Here is a 27079-nt window from a genome sequence, read left to right on the forward strand (position 1 = left end):
GTGCTGCGCCAGGCGCTTGACACTTTGCTGTTCAGGGACGCGATCCTAGCGTTTGGCCTGGACACGCAGAAGCCGTAGCCACATGGATACGCCGCCTACGATCATTTCTTAATTAGCGCCGAAAGACGGAATCCCAATTTCGGCAATATTTCTAGCTAGTATACGACGAGCCAGTGATGAACCGCACAATACCACGTCGCGCTCGAAAAGAAAGGCGGTGTGTAACACATCTCACGGGCACCTTATTCGTACCTACCACGGTAGAGAGTCTTACATAGGTAGTTTGATATGATCTACAGTACAGAGTGCACGCGGTAGTTTTCTCTGGATACGCGGACTCCCCGGCCCATCCCATAGAACGTAAGCTCGTTGTTTGGATATGACCGAGGCATCCTCACTTCATCTGCAGACTTGACGATTTACAGGATCTTGAGGCCATACACAGATTAGAAGTGATGCGCAGCACTGCGTTGTTCTTCAACCGCGGAAACAGAACGTTCCAATCACACGATGCTGGTTCATAATGTGCAGTTGGCCAATGCCCTTCACACAACTTCCCCAATGGCTCCGTTCAAATTACTTCCGCCCTATTGGCGTGCGTAAGCCGATGGGGATAGGAATGGCCTCTGCTAGAACCGGCTCTTGAAATCGGAAATTTGTTCCATCTTGGATTTGCACTTCGCTCTCCAACCCATTCACTACGCTTCCAGGCCGTGCTTTATCGCTTATCTCGCCCTGCCATGTCATATCCCATCCCCTTCTTGTGTTTCACCGCTCGGCCGAGATCGCGGAGACGGCGACAATGACGGCGACGACAGTATCGGCGTTTGCCCGCCGTTCAAAGATTGTAAGTACGGCCAGAAACCTCAGCGGGTTTCCGCCTGAGATGCCGCAATCTCGATACTGGATGGTAAACTATCCATCACTGTCACGAGCCCACCTGTGGATATCCGCACACGACGTGGCATCCGTTTCTCCTCTCTGGGTAAGACATTGTTGCATTGAAGCCCGGCGCCGTACGTCACTGCTATTGAGCCTCGTGGGCCTTGAACCCCCACCCTCTAGCTGTATCTTCGCTAGGCGCCAGGTTGCCCATCGCCCATAGGAACCATAGCCCGGATACGAGTGAACGGTCTGTCACGATGGAAAAGCTCTCCGTTTATTGCAAGTACGAAACCCCACAGCCCACTAATTAGACGCCAAGTCTTTATGGCAATTACTTCATAGGAGTCACGGGTCGATTATGTGTACACATAGGTTGGGATTGCCTTTGGACTCAACGATCTTCATCGGACATCCTCAGCTGTCGTCGGCGAATGCGCACGGCGGAACATGCACTTGCCCAATTCGGGATTCGTCAAGACGACCTATTGGCACCAAACCCAGAGTGACTAGGTTGGTACGTAATACAACGTGATACTGTGTCGTCAATATCGGGCCGGGTCCATGCAAATGACTCGGCGCCTGCCCATGGGAGAGCTTCGGACTGGGTTGACCCAGGATCGCGCCTCGGAGTGCACTGGGCTTTCCTGATGTCGACCCAATAACGTGGGGCATTGCCCCCGACAAGTCTGCGCACCACCACTTGATGGTGCATAAGGCATGAATCATACATACATAGAGAGCCCTAGTGTGGGACCGAGGGCCAGCTGTTCGGACGAATGAACGTGCATATCAAGAGGGCTGCTTGTTGAGGGGTCAGTCTTGAGTTCTGACGGCCTCTAGGGAGGCGCACGAAACAACAAGGCCTACGAAGGAAGGTGTACCTATTCCAAGAGGAAACAGCCTCGGGAGGTCTACTAATGGAGACTCTGGTTGTCTGCAGGTGCGAACACTAGCAGGCGGCGGTTGACGGAACTCGGTCCTCTGGAGGCGGGCTGAGGCGAAACATGGCAGGACGGGTGCGCGTACTATTAGAGGACCCAGGTTGGTCCTAGCAAGGATTGTGGAAGGCTTCCAGAAGACCGTTCGGGCTGAAGAACAAGGTGCAACGGAGTCGCCCCCTTCATTAATCTTCTTCATAAAGAACCTGGGCCTTGTCCACGATATCGAATGGCATTATGCACGCAGCCTCGGTACTACGCAGGCCCCCCATCATCCAACCAGCGGTGAGGATCCCAGGCCACAAATGCATATCTGTATGCAGCGCATAATAGTGAGGACCCTGGATCGGGTGGAGGCTCTGTGGATTGTGATGGTCGGTGGACTGCATGACTTGGACCCTGAGCATCTAGAAGTTCTGAAACGCAAAGGGACTCGAAATTCAAAAAGATGGTCTATGGTAGTAGACACGTTGAAGGGTTTGGGGTTAGGTGACTTCGTGTTCCTCGGGGGGAAGGGCAGGACGCAGTAAGGAGATGACTTCCGTTCTTCGCCGCCGCCTTCGGGTGTTTATTTAACCATCGCCAAGTTGGAATGTTCCACGTCTACATCAAATCGGCCTTACAAAGCACAGCCCAATCACAGACATCCCCAAGCGTCGTTCTCATCGTTTTCTTCACGGAGATGATGCCGAAACAGCGGGGTAGATCTGGCCCCTTCGTTGCAATATGCCGCACACGGCTGGTGCAGGCAACATTGACCCATGCCAAGACGATGCCGGAAATTTTCTGCAGTTGCCGCAGTCCCCGCCAGACAATGTCGAATCCGAATCCCATGTGACTATTCACGCGGCCGCCCGCAAGGGAACGAGGTTCGCTCACGCCAGGCGCAGCAACAAATAGCAAGTCAATATCTCGAACTTGTTGCAACATCTTTAACAGCAGACAGCACACTTCACGGTGATCCTCTGGCGCGCAAATCGGAGTGCAGAGGATCGCAGGACAAGAGAGTGGTGCCAGAAGACCAGAGACGGCCCAGACTAGAGCATCAGGCCACTTCCGTCGTTCCTGGCCACACGCAACGAATAGACCTCTAGATGGTTGTGTTGTGACGATGCGCGGATAACGAAGGGCGCTGCGAAATGCGGCTTGCGGCCACCGCCGGTGAAGAGGAGCCGTTCGCTCGCCAACAACGAAGCTTCCCCTTGGCTGCTCAGACCTGTTGGCCATTCACCAACTTGGGGAGACTGCCGTAGGCGCGGGAATGCTTCGGTCATTAAGCACTCTGTGCATAAGTCGGCAATCTAGGAGGTCTGTCCCCATGTGAATGATTACTTATCCGGTCCGTATTCTCAGGGCTGTTTGAAGGCTTCGGGGAGCACGGGTTTTCGGTGTTTGAAGAGACTACGACTCACCTCCCCGACTGGGGCTGAGGGCAAACGGCGAAAATAGGAACTGAGCCAAAGTGGTCAGACCAGCGAACGACATTGGTAGGTAGCTCTTTAGCTGGAGGCGACATGCTGAACCAGTCGGAGCCGACCTAGCCCGGGTCTTTGCACGGCTGACTCAGCGAATTTCCAGCTTCTCAGTCAAACGCCGAGAAATTTCCGCCATAAGCCTGAGTCTTGTGAAAGCCGCTCAAAGGCCGCTGAAAGACCGCTGGAAGACCGCTGAGCTGTGGCCGTAAGGCGCTGAGCGCGGCCGGCCAAGACCGGGCAGCGTGTGTCGATTACATCATGCCGTACATTAGCGACGACGACCTCATGGCATGATTCTGGGTCCCCGATACGACTGACTTTTTCGCCCATGCCGAATTCCTCCAGGTTTTCAATCGCCGTTCTCAGTCATCACCTTCGGCGACCCCCATTCCATCCATTTTAATCCGGATATAAGGCCCATTAGCAGTCGGTTCCAGCCCGAACGTGCCATTCAATTAGCAATTCAGATTCCCGAGATAGCTATCTAGCACCAGACCACTAGGCCTCTCTGATCGCTGCACACACGAGCACCAACGGCAAGCTATCTTATACATTTAGCTAAGGACCCCCCCAACCGTCATCCATTCGTCACTCGTCACTCGTCACTCGTCACTCGTCACTGAGCACATCGTACGACATCATTTACCTCACGGCCGCTCCCAACGACACCAAAACTACAAGGCTGCGCACCTAACCCGACTCTGTTGCAGCTTCGTGTCACATCTGTTCTTTTTCTCATCCTTTTTACTTCTCCCAAAAAGGCGGGGCCACTACTCTGCATACCCTCTGATACCATACGCCTGAATTCCACGCCACAAATCCCAACCATGAAGGTCCTCAGCAAAGAAGAGGAGGCCGAGCACTACAGCGTCGTCGTCAAGGCCGGCCTCATCGGCGGCACTGTCGGCTTCGGTGTCGGCCTCGGAGGCGTCCTCTTCGCATCCAAGCGCTACCCGGCGTTCCGCCAGCTCACCCTGCCCTTCCGCTCCTTCCTCGTCACCTCCTCCGCGACCTTTGGCGCCATCGTCCATGCCGACCGCGAATCGATCCGCTTCGGCAAGGAGAAGGACCCGATGTACGGCTACAAAGACGCGACCGCGCGCGCCGTCGCCGAGGCTAAGGCCAACGAGCCAACAATGCAGAAACTCAAGGAGTGGGGCCGCGAGAACCGCTACTCCATCGTCTTCGGCTCCTGGCTCGCCTCCATGGGTGTCGCCCTCTCCATCGTCGGCCGCGACAAGTACCTCACCGGCCCTCAGAAGCTCGTCCAGGCTCGTGTCTACGCCCAGGCCCTCGCCGTCGCCATGCTAGTCGTCACCGCCGCCTTGGAGATGAAGGACGCTAAGCAGGGCGCCGGCCGCTGGGAGACGGTTATGATCATCGATCCCGAGGACCCGGAGCACAAGCACCTCATCCAGAAGAAGATTCACAAGGAGGACTACGAGGGCCAGGACCTGTGGAAGGGTAAGCTACCCCGCCTCCGGAATGCATCCGGCCTGCTCCTTATCTGGAAAGCTGTAACTGACTCGATATCCACAGACATGGTTGCTGCCGAGGAGCGCCGCATCGCCGCTCGCAAGGCTGCCGAACACAAGTAAACGTGTTCACCTACCCTACCTACCTATACCTTGCCACCCTCGAGCGCCTTCACCCACCTTACTTCCCAAAGGGGGGGGGGGGGTGATTTTCTGTAACATTTTCCAGGCTATTTACCTCTCTACGTCATCTCTTATGTCCTACAACTAATTAGAGGCTTCTCAAAAAAGCGCATTTCTTCTCCTGAGAGTTAGAGGAGAACGGCTTGCGGTTGGCTGGCTGGATGCATTACTGGCGTTATTTATTTATTTGGCTTGGGGTGAGAGAGGGTGGGCGTCAAGACCACCCAGCCACAACTGTTCAATGATATGAATGCCGAGGCAAGCGAGCGAAAATTGCTTTCTTAGACGGACTGATGAGCATACCATGGCCTAATTTATCAGGCGATTATGAACGTCTGGACGATCCATTGAATACAAATTCTCCATTAATCACAAAGCATCCTGCTCACACAGGTAGTGTCTGGCAAGAGAGATATGTCCCCTGTCTATTTCAGTGCGAGGAAACGATTCTGCTTCGGCAACTCGGCTTGTTTGGGTCACACACACACACACACACACACACACACACACACACACACACACACACACACACACAGACGACAACTACCATTTCCCAGTAGCTGTCCTTGTCACTGCAGAATTGACTCGTTCCTATGTACGGCCCGCATCTGCCGTTGTTCCCATTTACAAATTAGAGAGTGTGTGACACGCACACGCCATATGCTTGGCTCACAAGAGTCGGAATATGTCACTCCCCCCCCCCCCACACAGTCCTCCACGGACGCGCACACCAACCCTCCCCCCTTCTATCTCTCTCTCCGTGGCCTTCCGAGGGAAGGCTCGCAGTTTGCTCCAAGTCTCCAATCTCCAAGTCTCCAACTGCACGTAATCGACCCCAAGACGATCACCGAGGCGCTAACCCCCTCACACCCTTGACTAGTGACGTACACACAATCTCAATCTATCCAAGCACGCGGGGGACAGTATCGATACGCGAGTCAGTCGAGGCAGCCGATCCGGCTCAGTAGACACGACAATCCTACGCTGGCTCCGCGAGATCTTGGGAGGTTACGAGTCCGTCACGTCACACATGATCAACAGTGACAGCTGGCGGTTTCAAATTGTGACTTTATTTAACAGGGAAAATACATGCCTGCCTGCCCGCCTGCCTGTCGCCCACCGGGGTTTTATGAAGCCGTTCCGTCATCAAGCATAAGTACTGTAGCTGAGAAGATGGTGAGGGGTTTGTTGAGGTCTAACGATACAAGTTGAGCGAATTTTGAGAACACTTTCACAATAACAAAGAAAGGAAAAAGAAGGGGGGGAAGAGGTAACACAAGATAACAAGAAACGCAACAATAACGGAGTGACAGGCCTCAAACCTCGATGGTGAAGTGGCTAATTTGGGAATAATATGCATGCACGGCCAACTCCAACATCCAAACATCGCTAAACACCTCGCTGCCGTCGAAGCCACCGATGACAAATAGACGGCTGTCATACAACACGGTGCCGTGATAACCCCGGCCACTAGGCGGCAGGCCGTAGACACGCCGGCGATCCCAGGTCATGGTGACGAGGTTCAGCAGAAGCACATCATTAGAGTATTCATTGCCATCGTGGCCGCCAATGACGAATAGATAAGAGCCCACGAGGGTGGCTGTGTGGGACAGGCGGCGGAAGGTTTGCGGGATGGAGACTGCCTTCCAGATGTGGGCGTCGACGTCGTAGACCCACACGTCGTTGAAGCACTCGCCGCCATCGGAGCCGCCAAAGATAATGAGCTTGCTGCCTACCATATTGGCGGTGTGATATCCGCGGGGTTTCGGGCGGGTTTCCCGGACCCCGGGAGGCGGGATCCGCTCTGGTCCGGAGACGAGCTTCCACGACATCTTGTTCATGTCGCTGACGTCAAGCCTCCAGACATCATTCAGAGCACGCACACCATCGCCACCTCCAAAGATGTAGATTCCGTTCTTATACAGGCAGGCCGTATGGGCCCGGCGTTTCGAGGGGGAACGTTCGCCTGTGATCTTGGGTCGGTGCCAGCGGAAGTTGGTCGTGTCGAGAACGTATATGTCATTGTAGTAGGCAGGCCCATCGCCGCCACCAAATATCACGAGTTTCTTGCCCACGGCGGTGCATGTCATTGCGCGCAGCGGAACAGGGATCTCGCCCGTGACATGGGGTACAGACCAGTGAAAGGAATCGGCGTCAAAGACATAGAGCTCGTTGAAACAAGCACGCGAGTCGCACCCTCCGAACACAAATATATTGGAGCCAACCAGCGTTGTCGTATGAGCACGGAGCGACGTGTGAGGAGCACCCGAGACGGGCGCGCGGGACCAGTACATGCCTGATGAAGGAGCCGGGGGTACATCTGGCGCTGTCTTGGGGTCCTGAAGAGGCGGGAAGGGGGTATACTGGCCCTTTGGGGCAGGTCGGGATGAAGAGGTCGTAACGGAGGGCTGTCGTATCGAGGACGATGAGAAAGGGAGTGAGTGCTTGCCGGCTATTGCGGACGTGGAGCGCATGGCAATCGGGAGGCGGCCATCACGGTCGGAACCGTGGCCGCCGGTGGACTCAGAACCATCGTTGCTATTCAGGGTTGTGGCATCGCTGGCAGTGTTGTTGGGTCGGAAGGAAGGCGGCGGTGGCTTGGGAGTGCTGGAAGTCGTGAGAGCAGTACGGGAAGGTGGGTGTACCTGTGCTGCTTGTGTTTGCGAGGCCGATTGGGAGCGTTGGCGAATGGACAGCTCGGAGGGTTTGCGGCAACGGTCCTGACTCTTGGATGGGAGATGGCCGGATGTGTGAGAACGGGGGAGGGTGCCGCCGGGGGCGGAGGGGACACGACGGTGGTCGATGTCACGGTCGCTGAAGTCTTCGAGATCGTCGGGCAGGCCGGCGACAGGCGGAGGTGGTGAGGGGCGCGGCGGATCGCCGGGCAAGGGACCGGATATCTTGTTAGAGCGGACGGCCTTGGACTTGAGGGGGGGCCGGGGGATCTTGTCCGAGGACCTGGCCGAATCAGCCATGGTTCGGCGGGGTGATGGTCATTGCCCCCCTCTCGCGAGGACGTGGATGAATGCCCGGGGGTTGGTTTTAGAGAGGCGATTGCGGCCGCCGTTGCGAGGGAGAGGAAGTTGGATAGCGAGGGCAGAGGGGGGGATTGGCAGGCCAATTGCCCGGGCAAGGTTGTCTTGAGATCCGTGTTTGGGGCGGGGCGGGCGTCGGGCGTGAGTCGTGAGAGGAGTTGGGTACAAGACGAGGTTGGTTGTAGTTAGGACGACCCGGCGTTTGGCGGCGGTTGGTGTTTGTGGTGGTCGTCTGTCCGGATAGGTAGGTGGTTGCAGAATGCTGGAGAATCGGAGCCTAAGCCCAGCCGCAAAATGAGAGCCCGTCCACCTTGGAGGGAGAGCACAGGTCACAGCTCTGTCCGGCAGTGTTGTCGGGGCTTGGAAGGCGGTGGTTATTACTGGCTCCGCTTCAGGGTCAAGCAAAGCGAGGCAAGGCAAGGCATGCCAACCGGAACAGGAAGACCAGCGAAGCCAGCCCAGGTCCCCGGGCAGGGTAAGGTGCGTTCGGGTTACTTGAGCATGGTGCCGGCCCCTTGCGCGCCATTGGCTAGACTACCACCGCGTCATTTGGCACCCTAATTCCAGCCCACGTATCACGAGTCTCGTTACGGTATCGCCGATGCTCAGCACGGACCACCGCCAGCACCTGCATTGACACCCCGCTGTTGAGCGACGAACGGTGTGATTGGTTGGTTGCGTACGGCGGCAACCCGATGTTTTTTGCTCAGCCTCACGTATCTGATTCCAGACTGTTGGTATCCGACATCAATCATGTCACTCGTGTGAGGTCATACCGAGTCGTACAATCTCGTGCTATACTCGGTGCTTTTGTAGGTGGATTCAATGTTGTTGTGTTCAGAGCAGAAGAGCAGATCCCAACGACTTTGACTGAAGGAGACCTTGAAAACACGCCGTCTCCAGGTACACTGAGGGAGCGTGGCGCGTCTCACGTCGTATCTTGGCCGGGCACACTACCAACTCAAGGGCAGATGCAATCCTATCCTCACGCCCATTCAGATCCTCCTCGTCCGGAATGGCTGTCTGTCGCCAGCTTGAACTCTGACCTCACAACCTCCCCACAACGCGGAAATTCACCCAAAAAAACATAGGCTGGTGCACCAAGACATCATTCGACATAGGGATGCGGCCGAGAGACATCCCCAAAACGTCACCAACCCTCGAGCCACGCTCAAGCGACTCGCCCGAGGGCATCATATCGCACATTTGCATGCAGCCCATGGTCCTGACCCAGACTGGTATCTGATAGCATGACGACAATCTCTTCCGCCGAGACGTTGAATAGACAGACGTCTGCGTATACCTTGTACGAGAAATTGACCTATGCTCTTGAGCAGGGAGCCGCCGGTGTCTGGCTGCGAAAAGGCGATGACTATACTCCATACACGGAGGAAGAAGCATCGATGGGGCTCCGACGGTAGGTTCCAATGGATTCTCGACACCTGGAGACGTTGGCGAAGGTCAAAGACAAGAGCTCAGCGCCACTTGATCTGGTCACTTGGGTTCTTGACCGTTCTCCGTCTAGTGACGAGCTGGCGGTACCTGATTCTCGTGCCTATAGCCTTTCTGGGGTTCTCTATAGCGTCTCTCGTCCCGTTGCTTGTTGACGAGACGATGCTCAGCCGCGTGAATAGCAAAGCCATGAGTCGGGGCTTGGGCTTCGACAGATACGACAGCTACATCACTGCGTCTATGTCAGTGAATGAATGACCTTCTCTCTTCGTTGCAGTTCGAATGAATCGCAATCCCCGAGGCTAACTGACCTACTTTTGTCCGATGTGATCCCCGCCTTAACCCCGCCTTAACCCCGCCCATATGTCATCACATCGGCTTTCCCACGCATCTTTCTTTGCTCTGGGGGCTTTGGTAAGTATCGGGAAGTAATACCTTTTCCCACACGCTTCGCGCGCGAGAACTACTGCTGCTACGCTGGGGATTCACCATTGGCCGTCAAGTGCCACAAGTTTAGATATGTGTGCGCAAGGCGGGGCTCCGCAACAAGCTCCTTCGTTTCTGCCGGCGGGGTCCTTTACATATCGTCAACAATTGCATTTCAACTTGATGGGTTACACAAACCCCACAAGCAGTATTTACAGCCCTTCCTGATTTGAATGATGCGACTCCTGCCGCAGTTTGGGTTTCACTGACTAACCCAAATAACGCAAAAGTAAGATAAGAAGGGGAAATCTAACCTGTAAAGATGGTATGACGCAAAGGTATGCGCTACCGGTACTAGTTCAGGGACAATCAAGGAAGTTGGCATCATGCGATTCACATACTCTTTTGGTTCGTCCAGCTTTTGACCACCGTTATGAGTGTCAACTCTTTTTCAGAAACGGTGACTGTTTAAGGGTACGCGTTCCGAGATGTACCAGGCATTTCACAAGACCCCTTGCCACTAAGACAAACCATATTCCAGGGGGAGGGCCATGATTCAGTTCTGGCAATTTCCTGCCAAAACCAGGGGAGTGTTGCAGTTGTCGATGGACAGGGCCTGGCCATACACGTGGACGGGCCATCACCGGATATATTGCCCATCAGTTTGATTGACATTGTGTTCCAAACATAATGATTGTTTTGCGTCATACTCTTGCCAATTAATCCTGGCGAGTCCGACGAACTATGACGGAGAACTGGACTGGGTAGATGATTATCAGAGCTTTCCAAACGATCTCGCCGTCCTTGCGACCTCGTACGTTGCATCAGCGAGTGCATCTGGATACGTGCCTCGGCTGGATATCGGTATCGCAAAGATTGGGGGGCAGCTTTCCCAAGTTCAGGTCATGATCAGACAAGGGCCTGAAGAAGCAAGGAGCCGAAACAGGCAATGGCGAAGACCAAAGTACTGTGTACCAACCGGCGTTGGATGCCGGATGTACCATCTACATCTGGAGTCCTCCACCACTCAACCCTATTCACAAGCCCACCCTCTATCTCCAATTCCCGATGAACCACACAACATGTAAGATCCATTCTACGTCATCCATACCCACACGCACAAGTGGTACTACACTTGCATCTCCGAGGACCCAATTGAAGCGCTGTAGTGGTGCCAAGGCAGTGGATAATTGTTGTCCATCCAGCGACTCGAGTGCCTTGCCTACCTGCGAGACCGGCCGGTGTCAGGTCCATCCGTAGCGGCAGGCAAGACCATTACAGTGATCAACCAACGGCAGAAAGGCCCACTCACCGGGGAATTAGGGACTAGCACGGATGCATCGGAGCGAAGCCGGTGCCATGACTCGCTCCGTATGGGTCACGTCCGGAAGGGGTTCAGTCGGATGTCACCCCTGATGTTCGGGGGGGTGCCCGGTTGTGGACGGATTCGTCTGCGCTAGAACTGGTGGAGCATCCGATGATCCAGGTGTTGGTTCTTGGGCCACTTATCGTTCAAGTTGCATATCAGCATCCGATATGGTGTAGTGGCCAACATGATGCCCTCTCACTAATTGAGAGGTTAGGCATAGCCCCGAGTTCGATTCTCGGTTTCGGAAATTTTGCATTATTTTTGTCCTTAATTCATATCTAACTTAAGGAAGGTGTGATTCGTGTTATATGGCAATAAACTATCAGAATAAGCAAGTAATAGGAGGAATAATGATATTGTCTCTGATTCTTACCTAGTAGTAGTAGGCAAATAATAGAAAACGTGTAAGCAAAACAGACACACACCTAGGGCCAGATCACATATAGATGGATGAATATAATAAATAAGGAGATATGGATATATATCAACAATATGTCATCATGGCTGAAGCAGGCAATTTGACACTGCCGATTTAGCCAAGCCACTTGTTCTTTCCGTCTATACCGACACTAAAATAATATAATAAATAAACTGTTCAACATCGTTCAACATTCATTAATCAATCGCCTTGAACGGTTCCGGGACATCGCCATGTTCCGCCACTGTCACGGTCCCTCATGCTCACTCCGACCTCGCCTCAACGTGTGATTTTAGCTGCAGCGTGCTAATTGTTCACTGTCATGCTGTGGGCACCTTGGCACCTTCAAACTACCGCCGATGATGCTTCGCCCCTTACCACTACGTGCCAGAAGGTCTGCGCCTCTATGGACCAGCATCCGAATGACAATTCTCAACGCCCTCTCGGTGATAGATTGAAGCACAACAGTCCTAAGAATGAAGGTGTTCCACATTGGAATCGGAGCCCTACTCGAGCAATATCGCCATGGCTCATGGGGCGGGGCTTCATCTCTTCCACATCGTGTTGTGGATGTAAGTTGGCGGGTGGCTTGAGAAGTGTATCGAGCGTCGATTCGATGGTTTCAACTTCATGATCTCTGAGTGGCTTTCCACATCTCGACCCAGGGGGGTATACAATAACGAAGTTTCCTGCATAGACGGATTGCCGGAGAACTACATTTGGACATATATATTCACCGTGTCCAACAAATAATAACGGCGGTAAGTTGAGCAAGATTGGCAGTAGAAATATGAAGGAAGTTCGGTGGGTATTTTTTACTTAAAAGGGTCAGAACACCAACCTCGCAATTCGCTCCCAGCTGCAGAATGCAGAAGAACACTTCGTTTTGATGAAGAAAGGCTCTCAGTGTCAATGACTGAAACAGGAAGAGAGAGAACTCGGTCCTTTCTCGCATATCTCTGGAAGACTTCTTCTCCCTCAACATTGAATTCCTCGTTTGACCGCTAGGGCCTTCCGGTGTTTAAGGCTATAACAACCCTTTTAAATGGCAGTGGCTGCGTTGTCATCAGGACTATCAACCACTCATTTTGGCTTCCTCTTTGTTGCTTCTCTTGCTCAATATCACGCTTTGAAGATGGTCTGAGGGATTCCTGATGTGGTTTCAACAAACTTTTTCTCTGCTAATATAATGACTTTTCCATTGTCGGACCAACCCCTCCGCCTCTAGTCGGAGATCTATGATTTTCCCAAGTTTACCGCCTCGGTCTTTATAAAGAGGTCGTTTTTGGAGATACCTTTTCAACCCGCGTACGGCTCGTGAGGACGGAATACCAGAGGGGTTCTCAGGTGGTCTGGCGATAACACACATAAACCACTCTTGTCCATGGTATTGTTTAACTGATTGAACAAACGAACGTGGCAGTAACAGTTGATGCTGAAGTAGACCCCACCCAATACGTAGGACGGAAAACGGCTCGGATTATACTAGTGGAGTTAATCGATTATCAATATGAGCTCCTGTTTTCCACCCAATACCTTCGATTCAGACGTTCCCGCTGAAGTTCATTGGAAACCATGCGAATGTAAGTCGTTGCCAGGAAAAGTTTTCAGTAAACCAGTGGCCATTCCTCCTTGTGCAATACCTTGGGAGTGGTTGCTAACTTGAGCTGATACATCCATGCTATGCTATCCGACGCCATGACAGGAGTACAACTAGAGACCAAAACTACACGACAGACCTCACCCTTCGTTCGGGATGGCTATCGGAATATAAGAGAAACGTCCCAAGCACGGCATAAGTAACTGTAAGTAAAGTACTAGCCCAGCCAAGACCTTTTGTCGATTTTGCCATACCCTGTTTTTTTTCTTCTTCTTTTCCCCAGTCCAACCAGACCCAGAGAACACTGGGCGTCCCCAAAAGCACACACACACAAGTACCAACCTAAACGCCTTGCATCCTTGCACCTTTCGTCCCCATCAGACCATGTCATAATTCTCAGGGAACAAGATCGCATTCGCCAGTCCTACAAGCGCCCTCTCGGTCGGATTCCTCCCCTCCTTATCCCCCCACGGCAACAAGCCCATGGCCCTGAGTCCGTCCTCCCCGCCGGCATCGCTGACCTCCTGCACGCCTGGCCGACCCATATGCGTCGTCTCCCCTTTACCGCCCCCAAAGTCCGGGCTCGGCTGGCCGAGGAGGAACGCCTTCCGTTGGCGGGCAAGGTAAAGCGCGTTAGTCTGCGTCAGGGGGCAGGCCGGGATATACATGATCGTCGCGGCGGCCGCCGATAGAGGCACTCTGTCGACGCCGTACACCATGTCCGGGTGCCAGACAACATAGTCACCTGGTCGAACAGTTGGAATACGCACAAGAGACTTGTCGAGCTGCAAGTGCGGGTGAAGCACTGAGTTAAGTTCTTGCGTGTACGACGGAACGGCGCCCTGGATGATACTTGTCTGAGCAAAGTCCAATGTCCAGTTTTCACTTGCAAGAAAGTTTGGAGCGGTCGGCGAGGAATTATGAGGTGAGAAGAAGGGGCGTAGCAGGAAATAGGCCGTGGCGAGCTGGAGCATGGGGCAGAGCAGAAGGGTGCCGTCGGCTGGATCGATGTCGGACATGGACAGCCAGCCCTGAAACATGCGGAACATGCTGCATGAGCCTGCTCCGTTGTAAAGGTCCGAGGTGACCTTGAGTCGGGTGCTGCTGTCCCAAGGGTCATAGTCCTCCCAGCGTCCGTCCCAGATCCGCTGATACGTTCCAGCGTTCCCATAGCCGTCGCTTTCCCAACGTTCCACGCTGCCGCCATCGACGTGGGCGTTTAGATGCCATGCCTCGTCTCCCGGGGTACGTATCCTTAGACGGTCAGCGTATGCGACGGGGTTATCAACCACCACGGGGGCGTTTGGATCCCGGGACCGCCACAGGCCCATCAAGAACCGCTGGGCGGCAAGGACATTGGGATGGGCACGACCCTTGATTTGTGCCGGAGACCAGTATATGCCAAAGAGGTGAGGGTCGCGTGTCGGCCAGCCCTTGGTATGCGGATTCTCGGAGAGGTAAGTCTCCGTCTCCTCCCGCCAAGCATGGGCTTCAGCAGCCGATACGACATTGCGGATGACGGCACCACCTCGACGCCGGAGCTTGGCGGCGAATTCGGAGACCCGGGAGTGGTCCTGCAGCTCGGAGAAGTCAATGGTGGGAATGATGTCAGACTTGATGACGCCGATGACGGCGATCTCGGCGCGGAGGGCGACCAGCAGGCGCTCCCACGACTGCAGTATTGCATACTCCTTGCCAGCGACGAGACTCCGTTTGATCTGAGCGAACCTCGGCGGGAGTGGGATTGGCCCACCGTTCTCTGTAAAGATTTCGTCGGCACGCATAAAGCCTCTTGGATGGTTGTCCAGAGCAATTGGGAAGGACTGAGACCAAAGCAGACTGGGGGTGTCAAAAGGTGAGAGAAGCTGAGAGAACAGGTCGTCGGGCATTGATGGGGGTGGCGGAAGCAAGGGATCATCCCCGCCCTTGTCATATTGATCTCCAAACACATCGTCGTCCATGATGCGCAGAAGATGATTTCAGAGTACAACGTCGTACTCGCAGTACCCTTGGTGTCGCGTGTTCTTCGTGCAAATGTTCCCGAAGTGATGGCATCGGGGCCCGCCGCCGACTGGGTCCCGGGGTCCAAATGGCCCGGGAAAAGGTCGGGTCGCCGCGGCTCAGTGGTGGAGGTCACTACTTCTCGCTGACGACGCCACAGACGGGCCGCTGTGCCGCAACGGGCCCTCGTCTGATCCTGTCTTCGCTCCAAGACCAGTGGGGGAAATTTCGGGAAGCGGAAGTGAGTAATCATAAAAAATAAAATAAGAAAATAACAAAAAACCTTCGAGGCCCGAGTCCGTTGTAGCCATGGATTTGGTACGCGATGATACCATCAATCCTTGGGGTTGTAGATGCATTCAAACCGGGTTCATTCCGACAGGCCCGTCGATCTGGATTGGACTATCTTGTCCCGGTCGGTATGGCCCACCCACCGTGTTTTGGACGGGCCTAATTTCTACCGTCCGAACATCTGACCGAATAAGCTCATGGTGCCGCCTTGCCGCGCTTCGATCGTCTGACTGGAACCTTATCTTCCATAGAGTCTTCGACACTCTTCCTCTTCTTTACTGACGCTGACTGATTGGGCTTCGACGTAGTCTTAACGGAAGTTGAGGCCAAGTCCGGAGTAGGCTTCGGAATAGAGCCCTCTTGTTTGAGGAGCACATAGGCCACTTTCTCGACCTCCATTGCCCCGACACCGAGTCTTTTCAGAAGCTTCCCAGCCTGAGAGTTGAGATGCTCATACTCTTTCATGTTGTACTTGAGTGAAGCCTTTTGACCCTTATTGCACAGCCAGTAATATGCCTCGTCTGAGAAGAAAAGGACTTTTTCAGGATAGTGAACTGCGAGGATAAGCGAGGCTGTGGCAGGGCCAATGCCCTTCATTGTGGTTAAGACATTCAGCGCAGCTGAAAGGTCAGCCATGTCTCGGTAGTTGTCGATGGCTTTCTTAACGGTGTCCTGGACAGCGGAGGAGTCGTTCGATGACACGAGTTTCATGAGCGTCGGGCGAAATTTCCCGTGACGACTGTAACAATAAAGTTTAAGCAATTGATGTCGTTCCAGTCACGAAAGGAATGAACAGTATGTGGCCTTGAAATCAAGCACTTTCAACGCAATGCTGCAACGGTAGCCTGGACCGAAGCCCCGCGTGTCATAACAATGGGGACGACGGTATAGAGGGAAGTGTATGCACTCACAGCTTCCAGTCGACGAGACATTCAACATCGTCATGATTCATGGCTCGTTTCGGTTCATCCTGCGAAAAGAGGGCCGGGGCGTCGACGAAACGAAACTGATCGAGTTCTTGCAGGGTCTTCTGGCCCGCCTTGGCTACACGGGGATTGTCAGGTACTTTGCCGAGGGGCCTCTTGGAGACGCGGGGAGGCCGCGACCAAGGGCCTACTTACCACCTTTGGAGGTTGAGATGGAATCGATAAGAGAATCATAATTGGCAAGCAGCTGTTGAAACTCTTCGTAGGACATGTTGTCTGGAGAGGCGGACCTAGCACTAGCCATGCTGCTGCGTGTCGTTGAAGGACAAATGCTCTGGGCGGCGACTGGTTGTGTGCTTGAAATTGCTTCCTTGCAAGTTGAGAATTACAATGGAAGGAAGCTTTGACAGGCACTTGTGGTGGCTAACGTTGGCTGAAGAGCGTTTGGAAGACGAACTAGCTCTTGTACAGGCAAGCGTGCGCCTCGATGATGATGCTGCAACGCGTTCTAGCTCAGACGCGTCTCTGAGACTCGAATCAACAAGGACTGGATCTAGAAAACAGAGTGACTCGAGCGACGGAACGTTACATTCCACGTGGGCATGACCCCCAACAGACAATAGGTAGCTTGGGTTGATTGACGTGCAGAAAGCTACATGCAAAGAGCCAAGCATCGAATCCCTAAACGTGTGGAAGCTGCACCCTCTATTGCGAGATATGGGTCCGCGAAGCGGAACGAGGCCGGACGAACGCCAGACACGTGAAAGGAAAGGATAGGACAGGATGAAACGGCGGGCTCTTGGAGCGAACTGAGCCCGGAAACCAGTAAAATCCGGCCTCCGGGCTTAGGTTTCGGTTGTCACGTCGGTGTTGGTAAAGAAACATCCCAGCCCCTCAGTGGAGGCAGCCACTAGAAGCCCGGGGGGCCCGTGCCCAAGACAGTCTGGAATGCAGATCCATGCAGGAGCGCCTACGGGGTCATCCGAGGGGAGGGGAAAAAAGTTGTCAGTCTGCGCCCGCTTTAGACCGTTTCTATTTTCCCTCTTTCCTAAATCTCACGAACACTTCCGACTCTTGCGCATATCAACAACCTCTTCAACAACCGTTTTCACGCACCACATACGCACTTCGTTCCTACTCAATAAGACATTCAAGATGGGCAACGTATGTCAAACACACTCTGCACTTGCTTCACCCCACTGCCGATCAGGGTCTGGTGGAAACCAAATTGAGGGGCCGGCCAATGCTGACAACTCGGATTACAGGGCGCAAAGGCTCAGCAGAAGCGTGATCGCAACGCCAAGGACGCGAAGCCCAAGGGCTCCCAGCTCAAGGTGGTAAGTCATTGACTTCTCGTTCAGACTGCATCGCATTCTGAACGGCCGTCGCTAATCACTCCGTACACAGAACGCCGCGGCCAAGGACATCCAGTGCCAGATCTGCAAGGCCACCTTCCTCAAGACCACCAAGGCTCCCGCGTAAGTTGTATCGCCCCTTTTGAGACCATCCAGTCCAATACTGACGATACAATCCTCGTCTAGTCTGACCGAGCATGCCGAGAACAAGCACAGCAAGGGACTCCCCGACTGCTTTCCCGCTTTCGCTGCCGCATAATGGGGAGAAAATTTACCCTTTGAGATACGGTGGAGTTTTTGTGAACGGTGTGGCGAGGAGTTGTGGTAAAAATCAGCGGCACGCGGACCCGGGGGGAGGCGTAGTCGGTCTAGTCGAGTCGGGGCATTCAGCGAAAGGCGTAACATTGGAATATTGCTCTCTTTTATACTGGAATACAGAACGAGCCTACAAGTACACATTCCTTATGAGTTTGTACGTGACACTTGTTGATCGATTGCAGAGCCCTTGCCTTGAGCCACTTCATATCGATCGTTCGTACCATGGCCTCCACACGTCAACTAGGCCGCTTTGTGCGCTATAGTCTCCGTTTCCAGGAACGCGGAGGACTTGGCGGCTGGATGCTAGCTCGCCTTCGAAAGTCTTCAGGTGAAGCTGTGCTGTCTAGCTACACAAGGGGTAGACACCCGCCTCTCAATGAGCTGGCACCGCAGCCGAAGACGCCGCAGGAACCCTTTTCTCGCTCCCTTCTGTTGCCGCTGCGGTGGCCCTCGCCTGTTCCTCCCTGATTGCAGCCAAAATGTCCGGATACCACCGCTCCCCGACATCTGGGTGACTCTTGACCCGATTCCTTAACGTCGCCTCGCCAAGCGTCTTCGCGACCCCGCCCTTCCGGAATGTAAACTCGACGTCGTCCAGCCTCGCTCCGCCGTTCTTCTCCAGCACCGCCCTCCTCTGCTCCTTGATTTCCTCCGGCACCTGCCCGACGCCCACGGTCTCCAGGTCCTCAAACTGAGCATCCCCCTTCACCCCCTGGAAGAATGGGATCGAAAACCGCGCCCCCTGACCGGCGGGCGGGCTCAGCACGCGGTGCGTCGTCGACACACACACGCCCTGCGTGAGCGCCTCCAAGCCCTGTCCGATGGCTACTACCAGCGTCCCCTCGACCGGCGGCGCGTCGATCCATTCGCCGCGCACGTTCTGCACCTGTAGCCCGCGGTGGTGGCTTGCCTGCAGTAGGTAGCTGCTCAGCATGCTGTCCTTGTGCGGGCCAACGCCCTGGCCCTGGGCGGCCGGGTCGGTGATGCCGAGCTCGTGCAGATCTGGGTACTTTATGACCTTGAGCTTGTGTTGCTGGTTGGTGTCAAAGTATTTGGAGAAGGCGGAAGGCGGGAGCTTGATGGCCTCAGCGATTAGGGAGGTGAAGGCGATGGAAACCTCGCCCATGCGGTCCATGTACTCAGTAAAGGTGGCACGGAAGCCGGGGATAACGGCTTCCGAGGGCCACTGATTCGGAGCCAGAAGGTTGTAATCTGTAATGTTTTTAAATAATTGGTTATTAAAAGCTCACATTGAATCACATTTAAGGAACAGTATCATACAGAGCGGATCGTTGGGCCCCGGTATTGGATGCTCCGTAGAGAGATCGATCTGTTCCCGGTGGTCTATCTTGCCTGCCGTGATCTCGGCCGAGAGTTGAGAGTATCCCAAGAAAGACTTGGCGTTCTTCATCTCAATCTTCAGTCTGCGAATAGTATTTAGTCCTATCTGTTCAATTCAACTCGGGTTCATCCCCGAATAAGGAGCTTACGGTACTTTTCCTCAGTCGGGATGTCAAAGAAGGCCTTGCCTTGCATGATGACTCTCTGGAACAGATCATCGGGGATGCCGACATTCTTGAGATACAAGAAGCCGACTTCCATGAGTGCTTGGCGGAGGTCGTCGAGGAACTGGGGTTTTGTCTTGGGGTCCTGCGCCAAGGCGAAGTCAAGAATCGGAATCGATGTGAAAGACATGGTGTCTCACAGTAATTGTCTCACTAGTGGCTACAGAAACTCGACGGCCACGCTGGGGAATAAGACAACTCGAGGAGCGTAGGAATTCTTCCTATTCTTCACTAATGTCTCGCGCAGGCCGTTCTGTGATATGATCTAGAATAGTAGCAACAGGTTCGTGATATAAACACACCGCTGTTAAGTAAGCCGATACTTGAGCTCCCAATGAAGTGACAGGCCTCGGGAATGACGTGCTTGGGCGGCGGGGCTCGGCGATCAGTCTGCCCCGCACTTCGGCGCCGCGGGGAACCCCCCTTTCTGACGCACGCCGGATCAGGATCCCCATCAGTCCTACAAAACGTGATGCAATTCAAAATGCTTTTACATTCTTCTTCTATTATCGGGTATAATGCACATAGATTGACAACTTTTGTGTGTTGTAGCCGTTTCATGACCCCAAAGGCTTTGTCGCCAACAACCCCGTAACCTTGTAGAACATGTCCTCGACAGAGGGCATGGCGAACGCCGGTGCTGCGTCAAACAACTCTGCCAGCTTCTGCCTATTGATGACGGCCGGCTGGGCATCGTCATCGTCCAGATCCATCTCGTCCCCGTTGGCAACGTGCTCTTCTTGCTCATTGTCGCTGGCCATATCCTCGTCCTCGATAGTCTCGTCAAGAATCGCGTCCGACGAGACAGGCTCGCCATCTAGCTGCATGTCCTCCAATGGCCTCGATAGCACCACGGATGCGGGGTCCGTAGCCTCGGCGATGGTCCAGAGCTGCGCGGCATCATCGACAGCCACGAATCCGGACGAGCTTCCAGTGGAAACGAGACTGGTGATGCGGTGGGGAATGCGCCTCACGCAGAGCAACTCAGGCTCCTCAGGCTTGAACACGGCAAGCTGGGATGCTTGACCGCCGGGCACAACGACGGCAAAAGTTCTCGACTTGCGGTCGATTGCCAAATGGCTAAACTCCTTCACTGCTGCGGCGTTGCGACCGCTTGGCAGCTGAATGCCGTATTGCAGCTCGTCAGCCACTACATCGTACACTCTCAGGTCGTCAGAAAGGGTGATAATGTAAGGAGAGAGGACCTGCAAGCGGCGAATGTGCCCCTTCCATAGGTTCTCCAGGGTTAACCTGATTTCGCCAGACTTGGTGTCAATGACATAGACGGCGCCATCGTTCGAGCTGCCAAATGCGACGAAAAGTGTCGAGCCGTCCTCAGAAAAACACAGACTGCCGCTGCGCTCGCTCGTCGTCTCTCCCGCAAGGGCAAGCGCATCGGCACCCACATTGCTACCGAGACCTACAGCCAAAGAGCACGACCATGAATGCAGGGCCTCACCAGTACTGTCCTTAGAGGTGAGTCCATCCTGCTGTCTTGTCCTCGACTGCCATATCCGCGCCATGCCGTCGTCTCCGAGAGTAGCAAACCTGTTTGTTGCGTGATCTGCCGCAAGCGCAAGAACAGTCTCCGGCCGGCTGGTGACGTGTGGGCTGTTAATCCTGGAAGATAGAGCAAAGTTCTCCTCGCCGGCCGTAGCAGACCAGAACTTGAGATAAATCTCGCGCCTTTCTCTCACAAACTGCTCACGCGCTTCTGGAGCGACCTTCTCGAGGTCACGCTTGGGCGGTTGCCAGTCGTCGACTGTGGCCAGCCAGTGGCCGTCTTGGGAAAACGCGACGTGGGTGATGCGGGGTTCTGAGATAGGATTTCCCTTTGATGTGATATTGACATCTGTTGGCTGAGTTCTTGCTAGAGCCTGCTTCGAGATGCTGCGGAATGACTCTATATCGAACGACTGCAGCAGGGGGGCCGACTGGAGTTCACCTGCCAACATCGCCTGCTGACCCGTACCAGTGCAAACGTAAAGCCTCGATGGCTTTGCAGGGTTCAGAGCAGCAGGGACAGGATGCCGCACTTCGTCAGACACTGACCAAACACGCTTGACGAGCAAGTCTTTGGGCGTTGATGTAAACCGCGCAGCCGATTGGATACCGGAGATGTACGTTGATGGCTTCATCTCCGAGGTAGAGAGAACCATGGCAGAATTGTCATCTAAGTGAAGGGCATACGATGCACCTGTGGGCGACACAACGATGTTCTCGATGCTTCCCGACAGATGGGGGAGATGATCCATCTTTCCGGTGTCCATCTGCCAGAGCACAAGAACGTTTTCTGAACCACCAGAAATCATGTAGTGGCCTAAGAAATAGATTAGTTTCCGATCGTCATGCCAACTCGACCGGGTAATACTCACCGTCCCTCGACCACTTCAAGCTATGCACAGCCCTCCTGTGCCAGTGGTATTTGCGGCCCTGCAGACTGTCCTTCTTTGACTTCGGCGCGTTGATATTCTGCAGTTTTCTGAGGATGTCGTTGTAGAAATATATGGCACCCCGGGCGCCGCCTGCAATGAGGTCAAGGACCAAACCGTCCCTGTCGTTCGTGACTCGGATATCGAGGGAGCAGACAATATCAGCCGTATCGAAGGTGAAGAACTCGCACTCAAGGCCCACGTCAGTCTTGGAGACCTCGGGGGCCACGGTCCCCACAACCAGACCCTCTCTCGTAGCTCCGATAATGGTCTTGCCGTCAGCACTCGAGCGGAGTAGATGGATCCCTTGATCAACCTGCTTCGACGTGAAGAGGATCTCGGAGGTGGGCTTCGTGAAGTCGGGACCAAAGTACGCCACGATTTCGCTTCTCGATTGCTTTTTCCCCTCAGAGACGTAGATGACCTCGGTCTTATTTTTGGCTCCCTCGATCGCCACCACGGACATGTCAAGCGCCGTTTGTGACTGCGTCCGGAACTCATCATAGACCGTGGTTCCCTTCTTCCAATTGACGCGCCAGACACGGCCATCGGAGCACGCCACCCAGAGAAAATCAGGCTTGACTTGGGATTGCCGCGTGGCCACAATCGTGGGAGCTGAAGCCTTCTCGGAGTATGTGTTTTGGACCACTGGCAAGGCAATTCTTCGGATCAGGAGGGACTCGGCCACAGAGTAGATTTGCAAGGATGTGTTGTAAGTGAGGATCAGGTACCTGGTCTAATGTTAGACAAGCGGGCGATGATACCATCATCGGGTGCACCTACTTCTCGTTCTCCACGAATATGGGGTCAATATCAGCCATACGGCCTCCCATCGGCATAGAAACCTGCCATCCTGCTTCTTGGGCCTCGGTGTTTCCAAGCTTGACAAGCTCGCTTTCGATTTGGTCGTCCGTAAGGTTCTTCTGGAGCTGCGACAGTACGTTTAAAGCATTGTCGCGAAGGTCGCCTGCGTCTGTCTGCCCGTTTTTAAGGGGTTTCCCGGGGCTCTGTTTCCCCCTCTGGCGCAAGCGTTTCGCTTGCCCGTCCCTCTCGTTCAGTTCTCTTTTCCTCTTCTTCGCATCCTCCCGACTTATCGGGGTCGACGGACCGGCCATTGTATTTTTGTGTTGAACCTGGCGAGTAAACGAATCCGATCTCTTCGTATGTTTCCGGGCGGAAAGGCAGGGAAGGGAAAGTTTGCGGCCTTAGATGTTCGTTCGGCAGTCTGGCTTGGAATTCCTGCTCTGTTCGCACACATAGGACCCTTCGCCTTTTCCTGGAAAAAAAAGTTCGATAGCCCAGAGAAATTTTGGTCCCGCTCCATTGCTGGGCCATGCAATTGGCGGAGCTCCCCCACAATCCGCGGTGATAAGATAAGGGACGGAACATTCACGGGCCGACGAATTTTCTTTTCGCATCGCACCTTCCCGCCCCCGAATAGCAGAAGGGTCCAAAGGTTCTTTGACGGCGGCGACGATTTGCAAGCGACGACGGTAGCAACAATAAAGGCGCGGTCAACATCACAAACCTACCCCGAGCTTTCTCGGTCTGCAAAAAGTCTTCACGTCGAGAGAATCCGTCAAAATGATTATTCCCGTTCGCTGTTTCTCGTGTGGAAAGGTCAGCCTGCAGAGCGCTTGTCTTTGCCCAACCTGGCCACTAACTTTTTCTCTAGGTCACGGGCGACCTGTGGGAGCGCTACTTGAAGCTCATCGACGACGGCATTACTGATGGGTAAGTCGCCTACGCTCATTTTACCATCCTTGGCCCTAGCATACTAACGTGTATTGCGATAGCGACGCGATGGATCAGTTGGGCCTCAAGCGTTATTGCTGTCGTCGCATGGTCATGACCCACGTCGACCTTATCGAGAAGCTCCTGAAGTACGCATGCTGTCGAATCCTCGTTATTTGGCGCATTGAAAGGCTTACAACTATAGATACACTCCCGATGGTCGCAACGAGAAGAAGATGTCCCTGAACCCGTAAACTCACCCATGAGAGGATGATACGAATGGAGTTCTGGAATTAAGAGCATTGCAAGGCGTTAGGGAACAGCACCAGGGCAGAGTGCCCAGTGTCAAGAAAAGACGGTCGGTTACTCATGCCATGGAAGACCAACGACATTACCCCGCGCCCTTGAGATCGCTACCACAGATTTCTCGCGTTCTTTGATCCCGCGCTCGACTGCGACGGCTGCAGTTGAGGCGTTGCAGAGTATCGCAACGGGGCGACGGCCATTCTAGTCATTGGCCTGGCAGATTCCGGCATGATAGAGATTTCTGGGAGGTCGACCAAGGGCATTGAAGGACGGTTGTTGCCAAAGCCGGTCGCCGCGACTTATTAGAATGCATGTATTGCCAAGACTGTGACAAAAAAGCTCCAGGCCGTCTTGCTAGTATTGTTCGCTAGGCAGCTACGGCTTTCTTACTAATTGTTTGCTTTACGATACTACGATAGTGATGTGAGCATATGAGACAATCCAAGAGACAAATATTGGAATATGCAGCAGCGGTACATTTCAAAGCGGTGGCTATAGTGTGTTAGTCGGACCGCCTGTATTCCGGAATGCAGGGCAAGATCTGATATGACGATCAAGGCAAAGAGATAACCGGTCCACACAACGCAGCTTCCTGCTAGCCGGCCCAGCTTGCATCGCTGACTGCTAATACGTCTTGTTGAGCCAGTCATGTAACAGGTGGCAGAGGAATGCCGAGTGACACATACAATATATCCCTCGGGCCGAAGAACCTCATCCACTCAGCATCGCCCATGTTCACTCTGAAGGCCAAGAGACGATGACTTTGCGCGATTGCGGCGAACTTTGGCGACTGAGCGACAGAGGGCAGCTCGGCTTTTCTTGAAAGCCTAATATGGCTCGAACCATTGCTGCCCAACATTTTCGTCGGCCAGCATGTACGGTATACTTTGCTACATTACAGTGACCCATATCTATACTGATTCAGGTTCTCACAGGTTGTAGCACATGTGAGTTGTTGAATGAGCGGTGCAAATTGATATGCACGTCGTAGTCCAACGGACAGCTTCCGCACCCGAGGGTCTGGGAATGGTGCAGCGGTGCTCTTGCCGCGAGGTGCACCAACATGATGTCTGGAATAGGAAGATATCCGCCGGGCTTCATTCCGTGGGCATTGATGATTTGCCGAATGGACGCAGGGGTCCCCCCAACGCACCCTGGTGTGCTGTATGGCGTTCGGAGTCCGGGGATACGTCTGTTGGATCGACGCAAAGCTGTAAACAAGCCACTCGAAGACAGGTAAACTTTGGTGGATCAAGTTCCACAGTCCCTATGCATCAAAGCCGCCGTGTTGATTCAAACGCATCAGTTTAAACGGGCTTTCCGCGATAGGACCTAAATTGGCGCGCAAGTGCACTAGTGAATGGTGGTCAGCGTTCGATATGCAGAAAATCACGGCTCCATATCGGTTGCACGAGGGCAGGCGATACCTGATCCGGAACCCCGAATCGTGTATTTCATGGAAACGCTTGTTGGCGCCTATGCGCCTTAGCCTGCATGCGTGATGCAGTCGTGGCTGCAGGGATGCCTTTCGACAAGCGGAGGCAGTGTTTAATACATAATCGCAATGTCGTATATTGACGGACGGGTCGGAGAACCCTGGTCGACGGCAAACGAAGGTCTGCTGCTGCTTGTCTGTGGTCACATTCCTTTGGCGTCATAAGAAAGCGGGGATAATGTCTGGAGTTTCGATATCGTATCTGATACTTCTCAAGGTGGAGGGGTGGTGGAAGAACAGACCGGCCCCCCATCGGCGATCAGCAACTAATGTCCGGGCACGGATTCCTGGGTCTTGGTTCCCTAGAGCTGACACCCCATGATAGAGGTGGCTTGTTCCCAGAAGTTCTATTAGCGCTGTGATGAGTGGAGGACACCTACATAAGATCCAGGCTCATAACCGCGCTAAAATTATGGCTGGGACATGATTCTTCACGAGATGGACGAGGATGCCAGTGAACCTACAACCACCAGCGCTGGTGGGCAGTTCAAGCAGACAACTCATGAGGCATGTGCAGACTAGCTCACGGAGCGAGTTGTTCCCAGATGAGGGAAACGGCTACGGGATATCGATGCTATGGGGTAGATGGGTGTTTCCTTTTTTGTTTCTCTTGTGTTTTTCTAAGATTAGACGGGTGTTCCAACTAGCCTATATCTCCGTGGCTTAAATCCAAGAAGGTAGATGATATGTTGGAACGCTGATATCCTCTGGTATAAGCTGCTGTGACCGGGATAATTCCGGAGGTAGGGTTGTGAGATGGCAGCGATGATGGTTGGATGTGCAAACATACCTGAGGGGCGAAGCTGTCGTCTTGACTTTGAGTTGAACCAACAGCGGCTTGAGCACAACCAACGGTGAAGGGTACGTACCCACTGTGCCAGTAGGAATTGATGCCGTTCACGAGCACGAGTGGCCTGTTAGACCTAAGGGTAGCGTCTCAGTGATGGTTGATGAATGGAGGAATAGGGCCGCTTCAGGTTAAACGGATACCAACATCCGGCCTCGCCTGAGGACATGTTTGAGTGGTGTTTTCCCTTCGCAGTGCTAGCAGCCGCCTGCTTGAATTATAGAAATAATTTACCACGTTGAATTGAAGTGGGAAACGAGAGATCAATGGGACATCTAGGCGCGTGTTGTAAGGTGTCCTCGACAGGCGGGCCAACTCCCCACGTGTAAGCACGCTTCCGTTCCTCCTTTCTCATTGTTTTGTACCTATTTTACACGCCAGCCTCTTTCTTTTCCGGAGTAAAATACCAAAAAATCGGCCTCCATTTTGACTGCATGCACGGCAATAACTTGGGGAATGGCAGACGAGCACGTTACCAGCCTCCTCACCCTGCCTGCCTAAGATGTCTTACCCAAAGGACGGGTACCGCTTGGCCTGGCGCTTCTCGGCCTGA

The 27079-nt window shown here is 53.8% G+C and overlaps 10 protein-coding genes and 1 non-coding gene across 11 annotated transcripts; 5 read left to right on the plus strand and 6 right to left on the minus strand.

Annotated features, from left to right (window-relative positions):
• Positions 1–2224: 2224 nt before the first annotated feature.
• LY79DRAFT_89123 (uncharacterized protein) lies at positions 2225–3291 on the minus strand. The gene has a single exon (XM_060565194.1). The coding sequence runs from the start codon at positions 3048–3050 to the stop codon at positions 2427–2429; it is 624 nt and encodes a 207-aa protein (XP_060416694.1). The 5' UTR covers positions 3051–3291; the 3' UTR covers positions 2225–2426.
• An 834-nt stretch (positions 3292–4125) lies between these two features.
• Positions 4126–4896, plus strand: LY79DRAFT_577686 (uncharacterized protein; the record flags this gene model as incomplete). The annotated part of the gene is made up of 2 exons (XM_060559898.1): positions 4126–4762; positions 4838–4896. 2 exons carry the CDS (start codon positions 4126–4128, stop codon positions 4894–4896), a joined length of 696 nt encoding a protein of 231 aa, XP_060416695.1.
• A 237-nt stretch (positions 4897–5133) lies between these two features.
• Positions 5134–5941, plus strand: LY79DRAFT_89098 (uncharacterized protein). The gene has a single exon (XM_060565193.1). It carries the CDS (start codon positions 5371–5373, stop codon positions 5830–5832), a length of 462 nt encoding a protein of 153 aa, XP_060416696.1. The 5' UTR covers positions 5134–5370; the 3' UTR covers positions 5833–5941.
• A 1-nt stretch (position 5942) lies between these two features.
• Positions 5943–8108, minus strand: LY79DRAFT_89088 (kelch domain-containing protein). Its single transcript, XM_060565192.1, has one exon. The coding sequence runs from the start codon at positions 7929–7931 to the stop codon at positions 6273–6275; it is 1659 nt and encodes a 552-aa protein (XP_060416697.1). The 5' UTR covers positions 7932–8108; the 3' UTR covers positions 5943–6272.
• Positions 8109–11399: 3291 nt separating this feature from the next.
• LY79DRAFT_t70 lies at positions 11400–11485 on the plus strand. Its single transcript has one exon. It is a non-coding gene; the product is annotated as a tRNA-Glu (tRNA).
• A 2148-nt stretch (positions 11486–13633) lies between these two features.
• On the minus strand, positions 13634–15145 carry LY79DRAFT_588346 (uncharacterized protein; the record flags this gene model as incomplete). Its single annotated transcript, XM_060560902.1, has 1 exon — positions 13634–15145. The coding sequence occupies one exon, from the start codon at positions 15143–15145 to the stop codon at positions 13634–13636; it is 1512 nt and encodes a 503-aa protein (XP_060416698.1).
• A 598-nt stretch (positions 15146–15743) lies between these two features.
• LY79DRAFT_667702 (uncharacterized protein) lies at positions 15744–16745 on the minus strand (the record flags this gene model as incomplete). Its single annotated transcript, XM_060563420.1, has 3 exons — positions 15744–16287; positions 16460–16592; positions 16670–16745. 3 exons carry the CDS (start codon positions 16743–16745, stop codon positions 15744–15746), a joined length of 753 nt encoding a protein of 250 aa, XP_060416699.1.
• Positions 16746–17629: 884 nt separating this feature from the next.
• LY79DRAFT_667703 (At2g23090 like protein) lies at positions 17630–18088 on the plus strand (the record flags this gene model as incomplete). Its single annotated transcript, XM_060563421.1, has 4 exons — positions 17630–17638; positions 17740–17811; positions 17882–17952; positions 18016–18088. The coding sequence occupies 4 exons, from the start codon at positions 17630–17632 to the stop codon at positions 18086–18088; spliced, it is 225 nt and encodes a 74-aa protein (XP_060416700.1).
• Positions 18089–18520: 432 nt separating this feature from the next.
• Positions 18521–19842, minus strand: LY79DRAFT_588347 (2OG-Fe(II) oxygenase superfamily protein; the record flags this gene model as incomplete). Its single annotated transcript, XM_060560903.1, has 3 exons — positions 18521–19359; positions 19429–19571; positions 19643–19842. The coding sequence occupies 3 exons, from the start codon at positions 19840–19842 to the stop codon at positions 18521–18523; spliced, it is 1182 nt and encodes a 393-aa protein (XP_060416701.1).
• Positions 19843–20084: 242 nt separating this feature from the next.
• On the minus strand, positions 20085–23489 carry LY79DRAFT_602383 (WD domain-containing protein). The gene is made up of 3 exons (XM_060561855.1): positions 22928–23489; positions 22088–22875; positions 20085–22032 (listed from the first exon to the last, which is right to left on the minus strand). Exons 1-3 carry the CDS (start codon positions 23257–23259, stop codon positions 20270–20272), a joined length of 2883 nt encoding a protein of 960 aa, XP_060416702.1. The 5' UTR covers positions 23260–23489; the 3' UTR covers positions 20085–20269.
• A 239-nt stretch (positions 23490–23728) lies between these two features.
• Positions 23729–24132, plus strand: LY79DRAFT_667706 (RNA polymerase N/8 kDa subunit; the record flags this gene model as incomplete). Its single annotated transcript, XM_060563422.1, has 4 exons — positions 23729–23764; positions 23820–23878; positions 23941–24027; positions 24084–24132. 4 exons carry the CDS (start codon positions 23729–23731, stop codon positions 24130–24132), a joined length of 231 nt encoding a protein of 76 aa, XP_060416703.1.
• Positions 24133–27079: the final 2947 nt, after the last annotated feature.

Source organism: Colletotrichum navitas, assembly GCF_030913465.1.
Source record: "Colletotrichum navitas strain CBS 125086 chromosome Unknown LY79scaffold_14, whole genome shotgun sequence".
Classification (NCBI taxonomy): Eukaryota; Fungi; Ascomycota; class Sordariomycetes; order Glomerellales; family Glomerellaceae; genus Colletotrichum; species Colletotrichum navitas.